This window comes from Clarias gariepinus, chromosome 3 (genome assembly GCF_024256425.1).
Source record: "Clarias gariepinus isolate MV-2021 ecotype Netherlands chromosome 3, CGAR_prim_01v2, whole genome shotgun sequence".
In the NCBI taxonomy this organism is placed as follows: domain Eukaryota; kingdom Metazoa; phylum Chordata; class Actinopteri; order Siluriformes; family Clariidae; genus Clarias; species Clarias gariepinus.
In genome coordinates this window covers 11884823-11909620 of record NC_071102.1, presented here as the reverse complement: position 1 = coordinate 11909620, position 24798 = coordinate 11884823, and the positions used below count along the sequence as shown (strand labels likewise).

The window sequence follows — 24798 nt, the reverse complement described above, 5'->3', positions numbered from 1 at the left end:
TCATTTAAATTTTAAAGAGACTACAGAACCAGCAAAGGACACCTCTGGGACCCATAATGATGAAGCACAAAAAGGCCAAGAAGAACCAATGGATGTGGATCCTGTCCCAGAGACCGCAGTGTCAAATGTATCCCAGAGTTCCTTGGAGAAAAGCTTGTCCTTGCCAACTCAGCCTGAATTTTCACATGTAAGAATTTTAGATAATTAAATGCTTCATTGCAAATTTTTGCAAAATGTTTGAAAAATTAATAAAATAACTAACACTGATGGTGTGATGTTTATTCTTATAGCAGCCCGTCCTCAAAGTGATTTGTTCCTCTTATCCCATAGCAGTTTGTCAGAGGTTTAAATTTTTTATTTATTAATGCATGACGCATCATACTGGTGAGGGTTACATTGTTGTTAAAAACGCTCCTGCTATCACATTTGTTACAGCAGTTATTACACGGTCATCCCGTCACAAGTTTCTCGCTTTCAAAAAAGCATTTTGTTGTGTTATGGAGAAATCTCAAAGCACAAATCCTAAAAACTTTTCCCATGACTGAAAACTTACTGACCATTAACAGTGTGTTACTTTAACTATAGAAACAAAATTAGATCAAGTTCGATAACACAAACTTGTGGTTAAATTTACAGTCAGTACTAACGTCAGAGCTGCTTTAATTTAAACAACCCTATCTATACCTCAATAATTAAGCATTAAAAAAGGTTGTGGCATAAAATCTATGTCTTACTTCCTTCATTAACATGTGCTGTTACTGCCTTGCAGGATGTTTTTGTGCCTACTCCCTCCTTGGAATCTTGGGTCTGCAGTCAAGGTCCAGAGGATTTAAGGAAAAAGGAGGCACCAAAAGAAAGTCAATCTTCAATCCTTGATGCGGAAGCATTCAAACAACCTGCAGAAAGCCAGGCTCCTCAAGTGGCTGCATGTTTCCAGTTGGAGCTAGAGAGTGAAAATAGTGTTTTTGATAAGAAAACTCAAGCATTCACTGTGGAGGATGACAGTCAGGCCACACAGATTGAGGAAATTGAGGGGCCGGTAGGAAAGGATGAGAGAGACTCTGTCCCTGTGCACCACGATGACAAAACGGACAAAAGCAGCACAGATTGTGGCCTTAATAAAGCTGCTAATTTACAGGGGATTTCTCAGGAGGCTGACCTGAAAACTACGGAGAATGAAGAATATTCCTCTCAAAAGCTGTCCTTGCCGTCGACAAAGGGGCTAAACAAGGTAATAAATGACAGCGTGGCTAAGTCTCAGGAGATTCAGTGTATTTCGAACACTGTAGCCTGCCAGCAGAAAGATGAAAGTGGCTTGAGTAAAGATTTGACCTTGAGTAGGTGCTCACAAAGCGAAGAACAGGCTCAGAGACCCACTAGCACAAGTCCTGTTCCCTCTCAGTCCCAATCTCAGTCTGTCATATTTTCTCACAAAAATCCTCCGGATGAAGGAGAACCAGTAGTCGACCATGACCGAAGATTGAGCCAGCCCATGTCTCAGAGTGAAAAACTTGACAATGTTAACAGCACTAAGGATGTCGATGAGGACAGAATGGACGAAGGAGAGATACAGAGCACTAGCAGGACTGAAGGCTCTGGGTTTGGCCTGGCGCTTTCTCAAAGCCAGATCGAGTCTCCAGAGAAAATGGAGGATGAAGCGGAAGACTCCCAGCCAGTCAGCAGCAAGCCTGAGGAGAGCCTCGGTGTCATAGTCCTGGACGAGAGCGAGAGGGTCTCCCAGGAGCAAGAGCCTGTTGAGAAGTCACCACTGTTTAGAAGTTCCTCACAGCCTGTCAGGGGGTCCCCGAAGGAGAAATCTGAACCTGGAAGAAAAGTCACAGGCTCCCAGCCAAACAGCTCAGGCCAGAATTTGCAGGTGGCCAGTAGAGCTGTTTCCAGTGATGCACAGGCTAGTAAGGGAGCACCCGGTGGAGGATCACAGGTTCTGAATGTGGGCAACAAAAGCCTGGGTGACAGCTCAGAAGGTAGGATACACAAGTAACTACACAAGTAGTTTAAAACCTGAGCTTTAAAACCATTACTTAAAATGTCGAGCTCCTTAAGTAAAATGGAAAGCACTGACAACCTACAAAAAAATGTAAGAATATTATAGGGTTAATACAGAATTATTATTTTGACCAGCAGAAATTAGATTTTCAGAATGATTTAAACATGGTCAATGTCACAGCAAGGCCAAACATCTAAAATAGTGTTCTTGTACAGCTTCCTTCATATTTGTAGTATATTTTATTGGGATACCAATTACTAACAGGAAGGATTAGACAGCACAGGTATTCTTTTGGTAGTTTTGGATATCATGGGTTGATTATAATAAATGTATTATTATCAATAGGTACAGTTTAAATATTGACCATGGACTTTGTAGTTGACCAATAGATATTTAATATATATGTCATCTTCGAATACCTTCCTGTATGTGGAAAATTGCACAAAGACCTAAATGTTAGGAAATAAACCAGTTAGTAGTTAATAGTAAGTAAAATAATCATGTTTGTGGTACTTCTGGCTGTTGATATTGAACTTTTGCATGTGATGTCACAGCGTCTGTCTGCCATGATCCTGTCCACATCTGGCTGGCAGAGAGGATAGTTACTTGGTAGATGACAGTGCCATAACCCACATACAAAACTAGTCATGGTAGCACTTTCAGGGGGAAAAGACATTTTGTTTCCTTATTATTTGTTTCTAAATTGTTGCGAATTGCTTCTGAACTATCCATGTTGTAATGTTAACAATTAGTTAGCTATTAATTAGCAAGCTTGAAATGTCCTTATTAAGTAATTGCATTTATTTGAGCAACTAGTTTCACATTTTATAAAATGCTAACTGTGCTCCTGCCACCCACTGTTGTAATCTATGTCATGGTAGTCAGGTGTTTGCAAAGGATAAATAGCTGTGTGATATAGTTTATTAGGTTATAGGTTGTTATTATAGTCCCAGTGGTATGCCAGGTTTTCCACATTACTGAATTTGCCACATTTTTTTTTTTTAGATGGCAATATTTCATGTGATGTGGAATCATAATGCTTTTGATTGTGCTTGCTGTTTTGCTTGGCAGACCTTCCATTCCACTTCACGCTTCCCACAGAGGGCGAGCTTATCGCACCAGCTGCGAGCGCAACTCCTCCACACGTCAGACAGCTAAAGAACACACCGCTCCACAGCACTCCTATTGGTGAGCGTCCCGATTGTATGACATACCTGTTTTCTGTAACTTGCATCAGTGTTAATTACAATTTTATTTTCATGTTGCAGAAACAAGTACTTTCCGTGATCGGCCGGAGGATGACTGCACCAGGGAGACGACGATGGCAGCCAGTGAGATCTCAGTCGAGGAGAGCGGGGATGGAGAGGAGCTGGCAGCACAGGGGGTTGATGGGAAACTGAGTCTCAGAATGAAGGTGGTAACCCCTGTAGAAGAAGGCAGCTCAGGGTCTGAACGCTTCAGCCTGCAAAGTAAGAATGCACCCTTTTTCTGGCTTCTTCATTCTGAGTCACATTACATTACATTACATTACACTGCCTGGCCAATAAAACAACAACGTAGCGCACACTAAGATTTTGTTCAGTTACCCCTATCTTTGATTAAAAACATGATGTGGTCACCAATTCATGTATTAAAATGATTCCTCATGCTCTAAGAACCATTCTTTCCCATCTGATTGCTGGAATATGGTCGTGCCATCAGGTAATAAAAAGTCATTTGATGTGATAACCTGATCTTTTGTACATTTAGGTCCTCAGTTGACTTCAAGTCTAATCTTTATGCTCCCTAGCAAACCAAAGTCTTTTTTCAGAGTAGATTCGAGAAGTTTTCTAATGGTTACATGGCTGTTAATTACTATCCTCCAAAATTCTGATAATGTGTTAAATGGTTCTTAACCCAGTTCCAGTGATTTAAAATCACCTTAGTTGTTTTCTTTGGTTGACGCAATGACCATACTAAAATGGTGCTTTTTTTTTTTTTTTTTTTTTTGGGCCAGGCAGTGTATAAAACAAAACACTCTGTAAATGTATAAATGTTCACACCTTTTACCGTAAGGAAGAGAAAGTTGCCTTTGTTGTAGCAACTAGTTGCAATTTCTGATGTTTTGCAAATGTATTACCAGAACCGTCCTTATCAGATGAGGAGGGCTCCGTTTCCAAGGCTACTACTGTTGCCAAGGCTGTTACCAGGTAATGTCTGGTGGTTGCTATGTGAGAAAGATTATTTTTGCGTGTGTGTGAGAGAGAGAGGGGTTAGATGCCATATTTCTGCTCTTCTAGCTGCTGATTCATCGTCCCCTTACATTTATGGCTCATTAAAAAAAAATTTTTTTTTAATATTCTTGCACAGCTTGTGGGTGTGAACTTTGCATGATAAACAGATAACACTAACAAGAAATCCACAAAAATAAAAGATTTTAAATATACACATGTGCTCAACTATAGAATTACTCCAGTAGAAGATGCAACATTTTTATCTATTACTTTGAAAATATTTATTTATGACAAATATATTGCATATATTTTTAAGTAGTAAAATGTCTCTAATTCACAGCAAAAGTATTGCCACTCTCAACGTGTTTTGGCTAAATTGATGCGTTGTCTTTGCTTACTCTATTTTATTGGATTGCCTTTAGCTTTAATGACAGCACACATTTGCTATGCCATTGTTTCAACAACCTTTTGCAAAATTACATTTATTTCCATCTAGGGCTTAGCTAAGGTCTTTTACTAATAATAGGAGAGTCAAAGCACTCTGTAAATTTTTCTCCAGCACATCACCAAGACTTTCAGTGGGAATAAGGTCAGAACTTCCTTCCCTTCCTACCTTGATGCACACATCATTCTTTAATAGGGTCAATCTGAACCCATCAAACAATGTGACTATTATCCGATGCTCCAATAACCTCCATAGCAACCCTATCTTCGATGCAATAATTTAAACCTTCTGCAACACAGTAACATCTTCATGAGTACGGAATGCATATTCTGTCATGGTTGTTTAATAAATGAGAAGCTACTTAAAGCATCAGTTAGGGTTAAAATAATTGACGCCAGCTAAAACTTATTAATCACTAGTGTATATTCAATTCAATTTTATTTGTATAGCGCTTTTAACGATTTACATCATCACAAAGCAGTTTTACACAATCAAAAGAATTAAGTTTGTATGAAATGTGAATGTGTATGAATCAAAAATTATATGATTGTCCCTGATGAGCAAGCCTAGGACGACAAAGACAGTGGCAAGGAAAAACTCCCTGAGATGGTAATAGGAAGAAACCTTGAGAGGAACCAGACTCAGCAGGGAACCCATCCTCATCTGGGTGAAAACAGATAGCAGGGATTGATGTGCGAAATAATATGCGAGACTGGAAGTTTAGTATAATATATGTATATATATGTACACTTAAGTATATGTGTATATACATGTTTATTTATGTTTCAAATCTGCTCTGTATCTTTTATCTCAGCCCTCAGTCCATCTTCACTCGGGTTCGTGAGGTTCACAGACAGCTACAGGTGGGCGAAGAAGAGAAGGAGCCCAGTGATCTGTCACTCAGGTATGGCTGCTCTTCTGCACGATGATGTCACTTGTTCAACTTTTTACTGCATTGGTTTAAAATCACAGCAGTAGCTTCATCCATTTGAAAGAAGAGCGGAGATTAATTCTACAGCATTATTATTGTACGTGCTGATGATGTTTTGTATAAGGCATATGGATTTAAAAAGCTATAGTTTTTTGTTTTTTATTCTCCTCCTGGTTGTCTGGAGCGTGTCTGACTTTGGGTGGTTTTGTGCGGGTTATAAATAGAACTCCTTTGGTGCCGGGTATTTTTAGGAGACCATTACATTTTTTTTTTTTTTTTTTCAGTGCCCTGTTTGCTTAGACTGATAGTATGTAGTGAAATGGTGTGTGTGCCCTACTTACACCATCTGAAGTGCCCAGGGGGGCATCTGTTCTGTGTTCTTAGTCTGTAGCCAATCGTAGAAAAGGAATGATGTGAAAAAACTATTAATAGGCATTTTCAGTAACGAATCCTCTTTTATGGTCTCCAGTTAAGACAGTACATTTGGCAGATTACTTAGTTGATACGTTTTCCTTTAAAAGACAACTGTTCAGTTAATATGGAGACTTTCAGTTACAACGTTGAACAAATTTCCTTCTTCGAGTTCAGTGAGTTTAAGGTTTAGAGATGGTGGTGTTTTTTCCCAGACTGTCCTCTCGTCATTCTGTAATAAATAGTGTAATCTGGGTAGGGGGTTCTTTGGTTAACAATGGTATATAATTTACATGTTGAACTTAACCAGTCTCTCAAACAGCTTATTGTAGGATTTACCCATCTGAAATCTACAAGATCCTCTATAACTGTGCTATCTAGGCTATCTAACAGGCTTTGTTCAATCTAATAAATGTTTTTAATAGGACATGTAGTAGGCCTTTGAGTTAATGGAAAAGTAATCAAAACTGACATTCAGAGCCTCTAAATGATGTAATGTTTCCCGTGTCAATTATAATTATTATGATTTCTTTTTTTGTTATCATTTTCTCAACTGTTTTCATGTACTGTCTCCTTAAAAAGATGCTACCATGTGTGTAGTCACATGACTGTCAGTCTGCAATACTGAAGTAAAATAAGGGAAACATTCATTTAATAAAAAAAAAATCCCAGCTTTAATACTTGAGCATTATTACAGTACAAACCTTTCAGTGAACTATGAAACCCAAACAAGAAAAATAAATAACGAAAGCCAATGACTAAATGATTATTCATTAGTCATAATCGAGGTAAAATGTTTTATGATATTGATTGGAGGTGCTGTCACCCAGAGTATATTGTTACAATTTTATGAAAAGCATTAAGTTTTATGCTTAAAGTGGAAAAAAATAAAGAACAAGTGCTTTCTTTGAGGATTTAAGGTATAGAGATGCTCTTGTACTATTTTACTTAGTTACCTCAGCCTTATTAAGATATTTATAGACGTCATGGTCCAACAGACATTCTTTTTAAATTGTATAAAAGTTAGGTATTAAACACTTCAAACCTATTAAAGTAGTTTAACTTTTTACCCATCTCCATTATTCCTTTCTCTGCCCCGAACTACCAGACCACTAAGCCAAAGTGACCTCTTACACAGCGAGAACCCTGATCCGTGTCTTGAGGCAGTAGGTAATGGTAAACCAGACCAGTCATTACGGCAGGCCAACGGCACTGCGATGCTCTCAGAACCTCTGGCTAAGGAGCAGTCTTCCACAGCTAATGAACATGAAACTCCCAGCACTTCTGCACAGCCACCTCGCAACCCTCGGCAGAGAGCTGTTTCACAGCAAACCAGTGTGGACTTGTCCTCAACAACTAGTCCTCTCAACAAAGTAAGATACTCGGCATACAGTAAGCTGTATCATAATGGGGAATTAAACAGATTTAAAGCACTGTTTTGTTTTTATTTATTTATTTTTTAATCAGAAGGCAGTATCGCAACAAATCAGCTTTGATGTGTCTGGACCACAGCTCCCATCAGGCAGGGTAAGTGACTTCTGATTAATAAGATCAAATAATCCGCGATTCTGAAATGTTGATTATATATGTACTATCTTGCTTGCGTACTAAAATTAAATTTGCTTTAGAGACAGTGCTGAAATTGTACAAAGGTAAGTGACAGTATTTTTTAGGGATGGGTATCACCAGTCATATCCTGATACAATATCACGATTCAAAAGTGTTCATTCGATTAAGATCATTATTATATAAGTATTGCAATTTTGTAAATATCCTGATTTAATATTACATGTTCACTTGATTGTGTTACAGGTTTTTTTAAGTTTATTGATTAATTAAATGTAGCCTGTTACTTATAATATATATATATATATATATATATATATATATATATATATTAGTTTTTTTTTTTAACTGAGCAGCACATATTTTTGTTCTCTGCCATAATTATTATTTCAAAACAAACGTGGCAAATAATTCACTCCTACCAAATGGCATGATCATGTGTAAATAGTCTGTCTGCAGAATTATTAAGAAAAACAGTTGTTTTACTGCCTTTAATTCCCCCAAAGTCTTAAAACTCAACAGTGTGCATGCGCATGTTGAGGGGCTGCGAGCACGCAGGTGTGTGCGGTAGTGATGCGCTTCTGGTAACCCGCGGGTCGGGTTGGGGCTGGTAAAGAAATTGTTATTTTATTTGCGGGGCGGGTTGGGGCGGGTCAATAAAAACAAAATTAAATAAAAAATCCATGTTGCGTGCAATTACCTATAGCCTATATTAAATATTTGGGAATATTTATTTTCATATTTTATATTTTAAGTTCTTTGATAAGGTCACGTCACGTGACAAGTGACAAAAGCGCCAAGCAGCTACCGCTGCCAGTCACAACAAAAACAGAAATAAAAGTGAAGACTGTTTCCAAGCACTTTCAGGCTGAAATAAATTTTTTGAAATAATATTTTTTTTATTTAATGGTCGCGGGTGCGGTGCGGGGCGGGGCGGGTTTATAAAAATAGATACAGTGGTGCGGGGCAAGCTGAGCCAGGCCAAATGATTTCATAAAAGCAGGACCCGCATCACTAGTGTGCGGCTTCTAATGCACGCCATTTTTGACTAATTAGCACTCAGTGTTTTGAGACTTGTGTAATAAATGTTGAAAACTGTAAACCAGCCAATTCTGGACGGTTTTCTGGCCACTGACTATATAACTATATGACGTGAATCCCCACGCAAAAGAATCGTGATTCATACTTGAATAAAGTTTTTGTTTTCCCCCCCATCTCTAGTATTTCATGACATGTTAATCATACAATGTGGGGCAGGGGTAGCACGGTGGAAAAAGTGTTGAATTGCTGATCAGGAGGTCCTCGGTTTGAGCCCCGATGCCGACATAATGTGTAACTGTAATACACATGCCACTGTCAAGTTATAAGATCACCAAGTGCTATTTGTTTAGTGTAAAAAACATATATATGTGTGTGTATATATATGTGTGTGTATGTGTATATATATATATATACACATTTTGTATTTTTTTCTTTTTTCATTTTTAGATGGATCCAGTCACTCCAACCCGCTCACAATCAGGTCCTTCTCATCGCAGGCATGTCCGCACCATTCAAGAAGTGCGTACCACCATCACTCGCATTATTACAGATGTGTACTATGAAGACGGCAGGGAGGTGGACCGTAAGGTCGTTGAGGTGAGGCACTCGTTTGTGCATCCTACAGGGAGCTTCAGCAGTGAGATCAGGATCTCACTAAATTCAGAAGTATTTTCCTTTATCATATCGTATCTTCTCATCTCCAGGAGTCTGAAGAGCCGGTGGTGGATCGCTGTGTCATGGACAGCGATATCTCTCCCTCACGTACAGGAAGCTCCATGACCTCAGGGGACCTGGCTGATGTGAGCTCTCTTTCATCTAAGGCTGCCTCCCATTTTAGCTCTAGTGGGACCAGCAGCGGAGGTCCACCGCCCAGCGGGATGACTAACTTCATCATGCCTTCCAGCCGTGGAGCCAAGACTGGCAGGTAAGTTACTGTGGAGTCTGTCCTATGGTTTTGTCTGACCTTAACACCAGGACCATTCACTACTAATACTTGTACCTTCTGCTGAAAGTTGTGTACATGCCCTGGATTTAATTATATATATATATATATATATATATATATATATATATATATATATATATATATAATTATTATATACAGCTACTAAAGTTAATATTTGCCTCAAGAGGAATTGGCATACAAAGTAGTACATTAATGTCTTACTATTAGACCTGGTAGTTCTACAGAATCGCAACATTTTTTTATTTTTTTTTATTTTGATGTTGATATCCCTAAAAATGTATGCAGCTGTCAGTAGTAGCTCTTTTCTTAGTCTCTGTCTCTCTCTCTCTCTCTCTCTCTCTCTCTCTCTCTGAGATACAAAAATGGTACAAAAACACTGCAGTACTGGAGTTTTAAAAATGGTACTATACTAGCATTTTGAAACCGTTAATACTGTCAATGCAAATTTTTATTTGATCTGGCTAATAGAAATCTTTCTCTTTAAACACGACACTGAGAGAAATGACGCTGTGTGTGTGACCTAGCAGCGACGAATTCCGATAAAGTTTGTAAGACGACCTGCAGGAAATATCAAGAAATTCGTGATAAGATCTGAGCTTTGTTGCATCTTATTCAGATATTAGACTTTAAGAGATGGCTGCAGTAATGAGGTGGCCTGAAGTGAAATGTGAAGATATTTCAGATGTAAACTGGGTGAAAAAGGTGAGCCCCTAAATGCAGCAGCATGGCTGTTGACAAAAGAACAAAATATACAGCGGGGAAAATAAGTATTTGACACATCAGCATTTTTATCAGTAAGGGGATTTCTAAGTGGACTATTGACACAACATTTTCACCAGATGTTGCCATCAAGCCAAATATTGAATTCATACAAACAAATCAGAACATTTAAGTATACAAGTTGAATCATATTAAATAAAGTGCAATGACACAGGGAATAAGTATTGAACACACTTTATTTAATACTTTGTAGAAAAGCCTTTGTTGGTGATTACAGCTTCTAGACGCCTCTTGTATGGATAGACCAGTCGTCTGCATTGCTCAGGAGTGATTCTGGCCCATTCTTCCACACAAACGGTCTTTAAATCTTGAAGGTTCCTTGGGCCTCTTTTATGAACTTTGATCTTCAGTTCTCTCCATAGATTTTCTATGGGATTTAGGTCAGGTGATTGACTGGGCCATTCAAGCAACTTGATTTTCTTTCTTTGAAACCACTTCATTGTTTCCTTGGCCTTGTGTTTGGGATCATTGTCTTGCTGAAATGTCCACCCTCTTTTCATTTTTAGCTTCCTGGTAGATGGCAGCAGATTTTTATCCAGAATGTCCCAGTACATTTCTCCATTCATCCTGCCTTCAATAATATGAAGTCTGCCAGTACCCCTTGCTGAAAAGCAGCCCCAAACCATGATGCTTCCACCCCCAAACTTAACTGTTGGTATGGTGTTCTTGGGGTGGTGAGCAGTGCCATTTCTTCTCCAAACATGGTGTGTAGAATGACTGCCAAAAAGTTCAATTTTGCTTTCATCTGACCATACTATAGTCTCCCAATAATCCACAGGCTTCTCCAAATGCTGTTTCGCAAATTTTAACCGAGCCTTGACATGCTTTTTGTTCAGCAATGGAGTCTTGCGTGGTGAGCGTGCATGGATGCCATGGCGGTTCAGTGCATTGCTTATAGTTTTCTTTGAAACAACAGTACCTGCTGATGCAAGGTCTTCCTGAAGTTCTGTCCGAGTGGTTCTTGGCTCTTGGAGAACTCTCCTGATTATTCTTTGGACTCCTCGGACAGGGATCTTGCGTGGAGCACCTGATCGTGGCTGGTTTATGGTGAACTGATGCTCTTTCCATTTCCGGATAATGGCCCCCACAGTGCTCACAGGAACATTCAGCATTCTGGAAATGCACCTATAACCATTCCCATCAAAATGCTTTTCGACGATAAGATTACGAAGATCTTGAGAGAGTTCTTTGCTTTTACCCATCATGAAGTCTTTCCTGTGTGCCTTCTGGGTAATGAGAAGCCTTTATAGGCCATCAATTAGGACTAAAGCAGCTGATATCAATTAGTACTGATAGGGGACAGGATTTCTCTATCAATACTGACAGATTTCAGGTGATCTCCTGGCTTTCTATGTCATTTTGCACCTTGTTATCTTCATGTATTCAATACTTATTTCCTGTGTCATTTCACTTTATTTATTATGGTTTAACTTGTATACTTAAATGTTCTGATTTGTTTGTATGAATTCAATATTTGGCTTGATGGCAACATCTGGTGGAAATGTTGTGTCAATAGTCCACTTAGAAATCCCCTTACTGATAAAAATGCTGATGTGTCAAATACTTATTTTCCCCGCTGTATATTTCTTTAAAAATCGAGTAGTTGAAAGTCATTTTATATTTTCTCTGGTTAAACTGCACTGAATTTAATCTCTAAAATGCTGATCAACAGTGCATTATAGTAATGGAGTCAGTTAGGGATTGTCTTAAAAGTGCATGGCTTGGGCAAATGATTGATTCTACCAAGATGAAAGTTGTCCTCTACACAGGTTACTTAAAATATTGCGCTGTTTTAGGATACTATGGAGAAACAAAACTGACCAAAAAAAATTTTTTTTTTTACCAAATTAAAATCTATTAAAATTAACATGTCTCAAATTATTCTTTACGGTTTTACGTTTATTAATCAAACTCACACCACTGCATGCAGGGAGTAATGCACCTTAATGCTTTTGAAAAGAAAAGAAAACGAATGGTTATGACTATAACCTCTGTTCCCTGAAGGAGAGGAACGAGGTACAACACATATAGTATGGGATATCACGCCCTCTCGTGTCCTGGCTGAAGCCACCTTTATTCACGCCGTAAAGGCAGGCAAACCTGTGGTGACGTAGGTGTAGCCCCGCCTACACCTATAAACCATCGTCGCCACGGTTGACCCTCAGTTCGATAGCCGCTCTTCGCCGAGCGTAACTATGAGGCGGGGCAGCAATGTGTTGTACCTCGTTCCTCTCCTTCAGGGAACAGAGGTTATAGTCATAACCATTCGTTCCCTTTCAGTCGATTCACTCGGTACAACACATATAGTATGGGACATATATTCACGCCCCGCCGAGTATCTATCAAAGTTAGTCACAAGAACCCTGACAGCTACTCTACTGCATTATGGACCCCGCAGAGAGGACACAATGAGCCACCGAGGGGGCCGTTATATCAAGTCGGTAGAACCGGACAAAAGTGTGTGGTGAGGACCAACTGGCTGCCGCGCAAATCTCGCCCACAGACATTCCTTTGAACAGAGCCCATGATGTTGCCATAGCTCTCGTTGAATGTGCTTTCACACCCAGAGGCAATGGGACACTCTTGCTACTATAAGCTAGTGCAATAGCCTCCACAATCCAATGGGAAAGCCGCTGTTTAGACAGCGCTTTACCCTTTACTGGACTGGCAAAGCAGATAAACAGTTGATCACATAAGCGCATATCTACTGTACGGTCCATGTACACTCGTAGTGCACGTACGGGGCACAAATTATGCAATTTTCTCTGCTCATCAGAAGCAAAAGGAGGAGGAAAAAAGCTATAAAGGTCAAAGACCATAGAGCTATAATCAGTGGAGACGACCTTCGGTACATAGGCCGCGTTCGGCCGTAGAGTAACCTTTAACCCATTAGCAGCAAACTGCGTACAGGATGGATGCACGGACAAAGCGTGGAGATCGCCCACTCGTTTAGCAGATGCTAAAGCAAGAAGAAGTGCCGTCTTATATGAAAGAATTTTCATATCTATAGACTCAACTGGCTCAAAAGGAGGACCACAGAGGGCCTCAAGCACTAACAATAAATCCCAAGACGGAACACTGGACCTCGTAGTGGGTCGCAGACGTCGCACTCCCTTTAAAAACCGTACTGCCAGCGGATGAGCCCCTGGTGACACTCCGTCAAAACCAACATGACAGGCTGATATAGCCGCCAAGTACACTTTAATAGTAGAGAAGGAAAGGCCTTTCTCTAATAGTTCTTGTAGAAAAGACAAAATCTCCACCATGGAGCACTGAAATGGAAGAACATTATGTTCTTGACACCATTGCTCAAATGCTCGCCACTTGTAAGCATATAAACCTCTAGTAGACGAGGCCCGAGCACTTTGGATTGTCTCAATCACATTCAGGGGAAGCCCTTTTGCTAACAAATTGGACCTTTCAACAGGCAAGCGTGCAAGTTCCACAGCTCGGGACGCGGGTGCACTACCTCTCCCCCTGCCTGAGACAGAAGGTCCCTGAGGAGAGGAAGTTTCCATGGTTCTGCTGCTAGCAGGCTGACTATCTCTGCGTACCACAACTTCGCCGGCCAATGAGGTGCCACCAGGATTAGTGACAGGCCCTGCTGATGTACCCTCTCTGTGACAGGCAGAATCAGTTCTACCGGAGGGAAAGCATACAATAGAGCTGGGGGCCATGAGTGTGCCAGCGCATCGATCCCCAGTGGGGCATTGCGATCCGTTATGGAGAAGAATAGTGGGCAGCGAGCATTTTCTTTGGATGCAAAAAGATCCACTGCTGCCCTGCCGAAGCGCTCCCAGATCTGAGCTACCACCCATGGGTGTAATCTCCATTCCCTCACAAGCGGGCCCCCTCTGGATAGAAGGTCCGCCCCCAAATTCAGGTGCCCTGGAATGTGAGTGGCCCTGAGTGACAGAAGATGAACACTGGACCATAGCAATAGAGAATGAGATAGTTTCAGCAGGGGAAGTGAACGAGTCCCCCCTTGTCTGTTTATATACGACACCACTGTTGTATTGTCTGTCCTGATTAGAACATGATGGCCTGTTAAAGCCAGACGAAAATGACTCAGGGCTAAGAACACTGCTAACAGCTCCAAATAGTTGATGTGAAGCCTGCGTTGTTTCTGTGACCACGCCCCCCTGATCGCGGAGCCGTCGCACAGAGCGCCCCAGCCGCTGAGGGAGGCATCTGTTGACACCACTTTGCGAAACGATACCCTGCCTATCGGAGAGCCCTGACGTAATAGCCTGGGTTCCCTCCAGGGCAGAAGGGCTGACATGCATGACGGTGTCACCGTCAGCCTCCTGTTGAGGTGGCGCGCCGCACATAGGCGGTGAGAGCGCACCCAGCGCTGAAACGCACGCATGTTCAACAGCCCGAGAGGCACCACAGTGATCATAGACGCCATCATTCCCATTAGTTGTAAAAACACTCGGAAACGAAGTTTGTGTTGCAACTGAAACAGAGCAAGGCAGCGCTGAAACGCGGCTATTCTGTGCTCTGAGAGACGTGCTCGGCTGGTAACGGAGCATATCTCCAGACCCAGGAATGAACACTGTTGACTCGGAATCAGTGAGCTTTTCTGCATATTTACTGAGAACCCTAAAGTCTGAATGTGAGACAGAACTAGTGCTGTCTGTTTCTCTGCCTGCTCGCTTGAGCTCGCTATCAGTGCCCAGTCGTCTAAATAGGCTAATATGCGAATGCCTTTCTCCCGAAGAGGAGACAGCGCCGCCTCGGCGCACTTCGTGAACGTTCGGGGAGCTAGTGACAGGCCGAACGGCAGCACTAGGTACTCGTAGGCCACGCCCTCGAATGCAAACCTCAGAAACTTTCTGTGGCGCGGAAAGATCGCTATATGAAAATAAGCATCTGTGAGATCGATCGTAGTGAACCAATCTCCCGGGCCTATTGCATTTAGCAGTTGCCTCAGAGTAAGCATTTTGAACTTGTACGTTCTTAGAAACGTGTTCAATATTCTCAGATCCAAAATAGGACGCAGTCCTTCCCCCTTCTTCGGAACGACAAAATACCGGCTGTACCAACCTGAGTTCGCTTCCGAAGGAGGCACCACTTGAATCGCCCTTTTGCTCAGAAGAGAATTTATCTCTTCCTGAAGCACCGCTGCGGCGTCGTCCGACACCTCGGTGTTGATTATGGAAGAGAAGCGCGGTGGCTTTACGCGAAACTGCAGTCGGTATCCCATAGCGACTGTGTTTTGCACCCATGTCGAGACTGCGCATGCGCGCCACTCGAGAACGTGGGACGCCAACCGGCCCGCATTGGTTTCTGAAAGGGGTCTGCTGCCCCCTGGCGTTTCGCCAGAGTGCAGCCTCATCGATGGCACTGGGCTTTTTTGTTCTGCAACATTGTAAAGAGGAAAATTCTTTATTGGTTTTAATAATGTAACATTCACATGATTTACAAAGTGCACCATTTTTGGGGCAATCACACTGCAAACATCGAGGGTACTTGCTGTAAGTCCCTGAGAACTTTTTAACACGCCCCAACTGGGGTTCATAACTCGAACATAAACACTTGTGTGTGAGGGGGGGGGATTGTGCTTGGGAGACTGTGTTAGGGAAGTGCAGCGCCGTTTGGGACTGATTTCCTGAACATAACGTAGCGGCCTCTTGGGCGGCATTGAGAGAGGAGAAACAGTGTCTCCCTGCTGCCAGAGCTCCTCTCTCTTTAAAATCTGAGCTAGGAGGAGTGAGGATTCTTCCTCCTAGTCGCTGAATCCTTTCGGACGCCTGGTGGGGGGTCCTTCTGAAGTCAAACTTTGCCTGAATGGCATCGAGTGACTGGCCGAACAAACCCTCAGCAGACAGCGGTTCGTCCAAGTAGACAGCCCTGTCTCTATCAGGAATGTCAGAGAGCGTGAGCCATAAATGCCTCTGTGCTACCACTGCGCTCGCCATCCCTCTTCCGAGGGAAAGAGCCGCACAACGAGACATGCGCAAAATGTAGTCTGTCGCTGTCCTGACCTCGTTAAGCAGCGCACAGAACGGGCTCTCCTGAGGCACCAGTGAGCCGAGCTCTGCCAAACACATTGCCTGATATGTTTGAAGCAGCGTAGCGGAATTGAGCGCACGAGCAGTGCCCGCTTGAGCGCGGTAAATCTTCTCCAGCTGGGCAGAGGAGAGTCTACAATGTTTAGACGGAAGGAGAGTAGGTCCAGACACTCCATGATTGTGCGAGGGTGCCAAATGAGCAGCCAAATATGGCTCCATTGGCGGTGGGCTAACTAGTCCTGCCTTCTCAGCTCCGTCTAATTCCAAATATTGTCCGTAACCGGGCACTGATACACGGGTCGACAGCGGCTTGCTCCATGACGACGTTAATTCGCCGACAAAGTCGGGAAACATGGGCAAGCAGTTCTTAACTGTTGTCGGTTCAGGAGGAAGAAAAAATCCCGCGAACCTTGACGGTTTTTGAGCCGGCTGCGGGGAGGGCCACTTCACCTCCAGCTTCTCAGCCGCTCGGCGGTAGAGAGCAAAAAATGAAGTGTCGCCCCGAGCGGTTAACGCAGTAGCAGCGGAGCTCTGAGCAGGCGGCAGAATTTCATGCTCGTCCTCCGACAAGCCATGTATCTCTAGGCCGATGTCGAGCACGTCATCGTCCTCGAAAGCCTGCTGCTCGGTGCCTGGCTGCTGGCCAGCGCTGTAGGAGGGCCCACGGTCCTCCGAACCCTCGAGATACTCCATCTGGTCCGCCCAGCTAGGTGCGGGGACTTCTGACGGAAATTCCTCGTCAGCAGACACAGGCGAAGCTGGGACTGCTGATTCGGAAAGGAGGGGGTCCTGCTGAGCGACTGTATTTCTCCCCAGGGTCCTTTCCACGAACGTGACCCGTCTTTCCAGCGTTGAACGCCGGAGCTGGCGACAAAGCTCACATGACTCTGGCTCAGCTAGAACTCTCCTAGCATGGAGAATCCCCAGACAGACGGGGCACGCTTCGTGCTGGTCCTTCTCGTGCAAGGAGAAGCCGCACTCCTGAGGACAGGGGCGAACAGCGGACCTCTTCTTAGCTACATTAGCTTGCATGCTCATCTTAGCTAGCGCTGTTAGCACAGTCTAAACAGAAGCCAACTAACTGAGATGTCGCTAATGTTCTGACTGTCAGAAAACTTAAAAGTCAGCGCCCCGCGGGTAGACGACTCACCAAAATGAGGCTGTTGTCGCTAACGCCAACAAGAGCAGTTAAGCTGATTTTAAGCGCAGTCTTTCAACGTAAAACGTAGAGTTTACTAGCAGCACCTAGAAAACTCTACGGAAAAGGTGTTCACAGCGAGGTGAAGAGCGTAAGAACTGAGGGTCAACCGTGGCGACGATGGTTTATAGGTGTAGGCGGGGCTACACCTACGTCACCACAGGTTTGCCTGCCTTTACGGCGTGAATAAAGGTGGCTTCAGCCAGGACACGAGAGGGCGTGATATCCCATACTATATGTGTTGTACCGAGTGAATCGACTGAAAGGGAACATTTTTATTTCATCTTTTTTCTGTAAACTAAAATTATGATCCGTGCTATATTATATTCCATTCTTCCTAACAAAGACACAGCTCCTAGTCTATGTCCTAGATTATGATCTAATTAGTCTCCTCAAAACATTGTCTAGTACAGTCTCTCACAAACTAATTAGGCCTCCGATATAACAAATTCTCAGAGAGAAGGTTTTGAAAATGATGATATGCTATACAATGATGGCCAAAAGTATTAAGACACCATAAGTCATGTGGAGTAGTTCCCAAAACCACCTACCTATTAGTTCTCACCTATCTGGCTGAAGAGTTGTACTGGTTAGAATCAGCTGGGTTAGTTAATGAAAGCAACAGTGATGGGGAAGGACTTTTACTTTCTGAAGCCTGGTGTCCACCTCTGCACTAAAAAAAAAAAGCCTAAAACTAGGGAATTCTCAAGCGAATTGCAAACTTTTGTGGCAGATTTTTGTATATGATCTTTAGGAAGCAATCCAGCAGGTTCACACCTAATATTGACTTTAGAGTAGAAATTTCGTTGCATAAAACAACAAATTTGAATTCTTATTGCTGTGGCATCAAACCTTCTTTGTCAAGGGTTGTTGTCTGTTGGATTGGCACCCTATCCAGGATGTACCCTGCCTTGTGAAGAAGTCTCCTGGTATAGGCTCCAGGCTTCCTGTGACCTTGATAGGATAAGGCGGTATAGAAAATAAATAAAAAAGTCATTAAAACATTAAATAAAATTTTTGTCTCCATGCTATTGGCCAATACTGTATAAAGTATCGGTATCAGAATTTTGTATCGTAACATAAATTCATGGCCTGCACAGCTACTTCCCCACTGCTGCTTCTACACACTTGCTGGCTGGGGGCGTGTCTGTTGACCCCTCCGTCTGTGTGTCTCTGTGTGTATGTTCTTAGCCCCAGGCGAGGGGGTAGACAGGCAGTGGGGTCAGAGCTAACAGGCATTTGGGGTTCTCCGTCCATTGCCCCGCTAAGCCCCCGAGGCCACGGGCGTCGAGGAAGACCCCCCTCACGAGGTCCACTTTCCAGGTGAGGGCTTACTGATTCGTTCCGTACATAATTTTATCCGTAAAAAGCCTCTTAAAACTTAATGGGAAAGGTAGTGAAATTTCATCCAAATGTTTTGCGAATGCTAAGTGAAAATAAATGGAAAAATTAAATAAAAATTTATTTGTATTGTGTTTTTAACATTGGTCATTGCCACAAAGCAACTTTACAGAATAAAAAAAATAGTTTGTCCTTAAAGATTTTCTATTTATTAATATGGAATGATGCACCAAAGGGAGAATTCTTGGTTGAAACAAAAATTTAGCTGGGTTAATTTTTTTTGGGGGGGAAAAAAAAACATATTCTATGACAATAAGCAAATGGCATGTTTGAAAACCTTTTGACATTTTGTAAAATTTGTAAAAAAAAAAAAAGAATTCAATATATATATTTTTTTATTTAACTTTTCTTCTTTTTAACTAAATACTTACATAAACATATGGATGGAATGTCCTCCTCCTAACATTTTTCAATTAGTGTGCTTTCTTTTAAATCCTTTTAACATTTCGTCTCTCAAACCCTCTTAGTAATAAGCCTAATTGTATCGCCATCGCTGTTATGGCTGACTGACTTTCTTGCTGATTGTTGCTGCTGCTGCTCACTCAGGGGTGGAAGATCAGCACAGAGAGGAGGCGCCCATGGCCCGGCCATGTCTTCGTCAGAAGACGAGCACCTCAATCGTACAAATGCCCGCATCCCGCCTAGTCGCCTGGATACACTGAACACCACGTCCCCAGAAAACAGTCAAGGGGGCAGCAGCTTCATCGGACTCCGTGTGATGGCCAAGTGGTCATCCAATTCTTTTTTCTACTCGGGCACCATCACTCGGGACCTGGGAGAGAACCGCTTCCGGCTCCTGTTCGACGACAATCAGGAGTGTGAGGCACAGGGGAAAGACATCCTGCTGTGTGACCCCATTCCACTGGAGACTGAAGTCACAGCATTGACAGAGGAGGAGTTCTTTAACACAGGTGAAAGGCTAGAGAGGAACAGAGATTTAATGATGTACCTTAGTTTTTTCCACAAGTACCAGTGATGAATTAACATTTCTGCATGTATGTGTTCTGCTGACAGGAATCGTGAAGGCTCATAAGCGCCAAGGTGCCGAGCTGCTGTACTGCATAGAGAAAGATGGCCAGAGCACATGGTACAGCAGGACTGCAGTGATTCTTACCATGGAGCAGGGCAACCGCCTAAGGGAACAGTTTGGCCTCGGCCCATATGAACCCTCCACTCCTCAGAACATGGCATCCGATATTAGCCTTGGTGTGTCCCACCATTCTTCTCATAAATCTTTCATAAGTACTTTCAAGTTTATCAAGCTTTTGGGGGGGGGGGGGGTGCAGAGGGGTAAATTAAAGAGCCTATATGTGCTAACAGTTCATAATCTCCTTGTAGATAACCTTGTAGAAGGAAAGCGCCGTCGCCGTGGAAACAGGCCCGGGCCTGAAACACCAAACAGCAGTTCCACAAACAGCCCAAGAACCCCGGGGAAACGGAAACTCGCAAGTTCTACAGAGGACGAGAGGACACCGGCAAAGAGAGGACGCAGAGGGGGTGGGGCCAGATCGGGTACGGATGCCGTGCACAGTCCGGACAGAGAATAATGACGTGCAGCTTCAGGAGAGCAGCCTGAACCGAGGACTTTCATTTTAGAGTTCCTGTTTTTAAAATGCTTTTAATGATGCCTTTATGAATTTATCTGTTTCTTTGAGTGGTAGAAATTGTATTAATCCTATTTTCTAAGACATTCCGCATTTTAATCTCATTTTTAAAAATTTGCATTAGATTTGAATATTTTAAGTATTAATAATTGAAAAGTATTATTAGTATTTTAATATTTGAGAGAAACATGTACTCTGGTTTAGTATCTTAGTGTTTTAACAAACCTCAGAGATTTTACATAAATTTGTGACAAACCATTTACAAACATGAATCAAGGTCCCTTTCTTTGAGCTTTTATGAGCAGCAGCTCCAACTGGCTTATGGATATTGGTATGTAGATCTTGGGACGGCAGGTGGAATTGGTGTGTGTATGCTCACAGGGTGGTGGTTCATTTTATTTTGCATGTTCCACTGAAAAGAAATCACTAAGTATGGTGTATTGGATTCTAGTGTTTTTATAAAAAATGATGTTGCCACAAAAAAAAAAAAACCACATTTATTTTATTCTGGGTTTCTTTTGTTCTAAATGTGGTTTTGTGGTTGATGAATTACTTCTTTATTTTTGTGCTATAGCCATGTAACTATAATGTGGCTAACAAGTTATGGAAGTCCTTTGACCTAAAATATATTCCATTAATACATGCTCAAATCTTTATACATTGCTTAGTTTTAATTGGAACAATATTTCTCTATTACATGATACATATTTCTTCCTGAAGTCTTACCCATTTAAAAAATTAAAAAAGCACACTTTGAACTTTGATAAGGTTCTTAGATTTTTAAGTACTTATGATTTCTGCTAAATTATTTATGTAAATAATATCACAGAGCTTTGATAATGGTGTTGTCTAGAGCATAGATTTATACAAAAATGTAATTTGTGAGAGACCTTCATTACTTGTTAGCTACGTTAAGAACATAAAAATTGCACCTTTTTAGGCAAGATGAAAAAAAGAAAAAATCCTCCTGACCTATTCTTTATTAATATATACCATTATATATTTTATACTTCTGTCTTAATATGTGGCTTTAGGTTTGAGAATGGCTCCTTTGGACACGTCTGGGAGCGGAGCTGAGCTGCCCTCTGACCCCAGTGACCTACTCGTGACTCACGGCTCTCTTCCTGAGAGCACATCTCTCTTCATGGGCTTTGTCTTCATGCTAACTGCATCCTCTGACAATGACAGAAGGTCCAAACAGACTACTAGCGATGCAGAGGAAGGTGAGAAATAAGGCGTATCATTTTCACAACTCTTTATTTTTTCGAGCTGTGGCAGACTCTTTCTGTTTCCTTTTATGTTGTTAGAATATGTGCCAACTGCTCCATATAACAAGCAGTACACAGAGAGGCAGCTAGAGGCTGGTGGAGGAATGATCCTGCCGGAGTTTAATGAAGAACAGGTAAGACCTTATTTGGTATGTCTAGTAATCTGGATTATTTCTGCAGCACTTAAACACCGTCAAGTCTAAAGGTTCCTGTGTGTTCTGTCTGTTTAGTGTAAAGCAGCATATCAGAGTCTATTGATTGCGGATAAGCATTGCCGCACGCAGACCTACCTTCTGTGTGTGGCGGGTGGAGTGCCCTGTGTGTCTCAGGTCTGGGTGCGTGACTGCTGTCAAGAGAAGAAGCTCATGAACTACAGGAACTACCTGCTCCCTGCCGGAGTGGGGCCAGAGAAACGAATCATAGAATGGTAATTCATGACTTGCATCCTGTCCTGGACAAGTAGTTTTAAAATATATATAAATTTCGATTGAGTATGTGATAATTTGGGTAAATATGATGATACTAGAAGACCAATTTTTGTGGTAAACAACATGCCTTGCAATTTATAGGTATGCTATGGATGTGTGCCAGTAAAACAGCTGTAATATTGCATTTTTTAATGAAACATTGAGTTAGGTTTATCGATTAACTGATAATTTTAACATCAAATCAGTTAGGTTAAATCATTTTATTTAAAAAAGGCATTTCTGTAAAGTTTGATAATTTTATTATTATAGTATAGTGCACAGGTCAAAAAAATAATTAACATACAGTATTGTCTAAGACACGTTAGTAATTCATAGCCAGACCTTTTTTTATAAACAAATTTTTTTTTATGTAGTCTCAAATAATTGTTCTTCAAGCTTCATAAAGGACTTTTTGACTCATATTTTTGAAAAGATCTTGTCTCTGATTTTCCACTAAAGTTCCTGTACCTGCCCAGTTTTAGAGCAATGTTTGTTTATATTAAAGTCACATGACATGAGGCATTCAAGCCTAAAGGAATGGCTAACATAAGGCATTAACCAGTGAAAAACAGATACAGATGATGACGGATGATCAGACTGGTTATTAGTATTCTGATGATGCTGAACGCTTAGTGGTTGGAACAGACGAGAGGGAAAACGAGGTTGCTGCAAACTTATTTAATCTACTAATATAATGTATATTTAGGCACTTTGCAGCATGGTTAAATATTTGTTTAGATTTCTTTCATTTAATCAAAATCACTTGATTTAATATAAAGAGAAGAGGGGCAGCAAGACTTTTTTACGGCATTGTGTAAATATATTTTAATATAATGTCTTAATACGTTAAACTGGATCTACATTATTTTAGCATTATTTATGCTAGGACTTTCAGTAAATCAGTCAGTAAATTTTCTTTTTAGTGGTTCCTTTTCTTTGATGGAAACAGTTTCACAGAAATGTATTCCATGAGTAACTGCTGTCATGTATGGAGATAATTTCCAGAAAGACGAATTCTTAGAAAGCTATTATTTCATTGTGCTGTAACCTGAAAAACATTTATTACCTTATAATACAAAAGGATTTTTAAAATATTTATATTTATCCACAGGCATACACGCTGTAACCCTTTCAAAGCTTTGAAGGTTCTGCTGGTTTCAGAAGATCGTGTGGATTTGTGGACGTCCTTGCTTACCATGTGTGGGGCTGCAAAGGTCAAGCAACATAAAATAAGCAACAACAGTTCTGGTAGGTGCTGCCTGGTTCACTTAGAGATGCCACTTGATGATGATGATAATAATAATAATAATAATATGATTACAATATACAGCATATTTTTCCACAAAGCAGCTATAGAAATTGCATTATTTAAGAAACAGTAGGGGTCTGGAGGAAATTGGAAAGTGTGGTAAAGAGTAAAGCTGTAAGATTTAATTTAATATTCAATTTAATCAGTCTTTCACTGATCAGTTCAGTTTATGGGGAGGTCAGGTGGGTTAAGGCTCTGGGTAACTTATTAGAAGGTTAGTGGTTTAAGCCCCAGGTTCACCAAGCTGCCACTTTTTGGTCCTTAAGCCTGTCAGGAGCGCTGTATCACAGCAGAACCTCTGCGCCTGACCCCAGTTCCCTACATGGGATATGCCAAAAAATATTCACTGTACTGTACAAATTGACAAATTCCTTAATGCACCAGGTAAACTGCTTGCACCCTCCGCAAATACAAGAGTATAGATTATTCTTATACGTTTGTATGGTTGGTGTAATAATACCACCACCTACTGGACTGGTGTGGAGCACAGAAGCTTTGTACGTGAAATGACATTTAAACAATTAATGACAAAGAAACACAGCATTTCAAAGTTCATTAAATACTTTAAGTAGTATGAAGTATAGCTGCTTGAGACAAATCCAACAAACTTTAATGGTACTGAAAATTGAATCAACTCTGAAGTCTGCCTGTGATACACAGCTGTTTGGAAACGTATGACTTACAAGGGAACATGGGTCTTTGGTAGGAATTGTGGGAAATAGCTTAATTAATTTTACTGAATTTTCAATAAGACATTGGATTTAATCCAAATTGTTGACTATTTCAGAGATAATAAAAATGTTTAATCTGAATACCCAACGTCTATAATTTCAGTGGTTTCCTTTGTCATGGTTTACAGATATTTCTGTGGAGGGGTTAGATCTGGTCGTGGCTGTATCTCCATGTCCTGTGGATGTCCTGAAGTGTGTGATGGCCACGAACACGCCGATGGTGTCTCTGGAGTGGCTCGTTCAGTGTGTGATCTGTGGGGAACGTCTGGCCTACGACAGCCAGCCTGAGTACCATCATGATTACTCTTCTTAAGATTTGTCCCGTCTGTATTTTTTTAAACATCCTTTACTGTTTTAGCACCTGCCTGCTTTTACTGTATATAGTTTTAAAACTGTTTTTGACATAATAAACTGTGCGTCTCCTTTTTTTCCATTGGGTTT

At 41.5% G+C, this 24798-nt stretch overlaps 1 protein-coding gene across 3 annotated transcripts in view; it reads left to right on the top strand.

Moving 5' to 3' along the window:
• The window catches only part of tp53bp1 (tumor protein p53 binding protein, 1), a 30926-nt gene extending 6133 nt beyond the window's left edge, over positions 1–24793 (top strand). For 2 of the 3 annotated variants that reach the window (XM_053491543.1, XM_053491544.1), the window contains exons 11-29: positions 18–187; positions 770–1985; positions 3080–3196; positions 3277–3477; positions 4131–4197; positions 5481–5570; positions 7117–7381; positions 7476–7535; positions 9063–9212; positions 9320–9540; positions 18769–18900; positions 19525–19889; positions 19993–20184; positions 20317–20490; positions 21617–21805; positions 21890–21984; positions 22081–22277; positions 23429–23565; positions 24486–24793. In XM_053491543.1, coding sequence (XP_053347518.1) covers positions 18–187; positions 770–1985; positions 3080–3196; positions 3277–3477; positions 4131–4197; positions 5481–5570; positions 7117–7381; positions 7476–7535; positions 9063–9212; positions 9320–9540; positions 18769–18900; positions 19525–19889; positions 19993–20184; positions 20317–20490; positions 21617–21805; positions 21890–21984; positions 22081–22277; positions 23429–23565; positions 24486–24670 — 4223 coding nt within the window. In that variant the 3' untranslated portion in view covers positions 24671–24793. The remainder of the gene's footprint in view (positions 1–17; positions 188–769; positions 1986–3079; positions 3197–3276; positions 3478–4130; positions 4198–5480; positions 5571–7116; positions 7382–7475; positions 7536–9062; positions 9213–9319; positions 9541–18768; positions 18901–19524; positions 19890–19992; positions 20185–20316; positions 20491–21616; positions 21806–21889; positions 21985–22080; positions 22278–23428; positions 23566–24485) is intronic. The other variant, XM_053491545.1, reaches the window with a different exon arrangement.
• Positions 24794–24798: the final 5 nt, after the last annotated feature.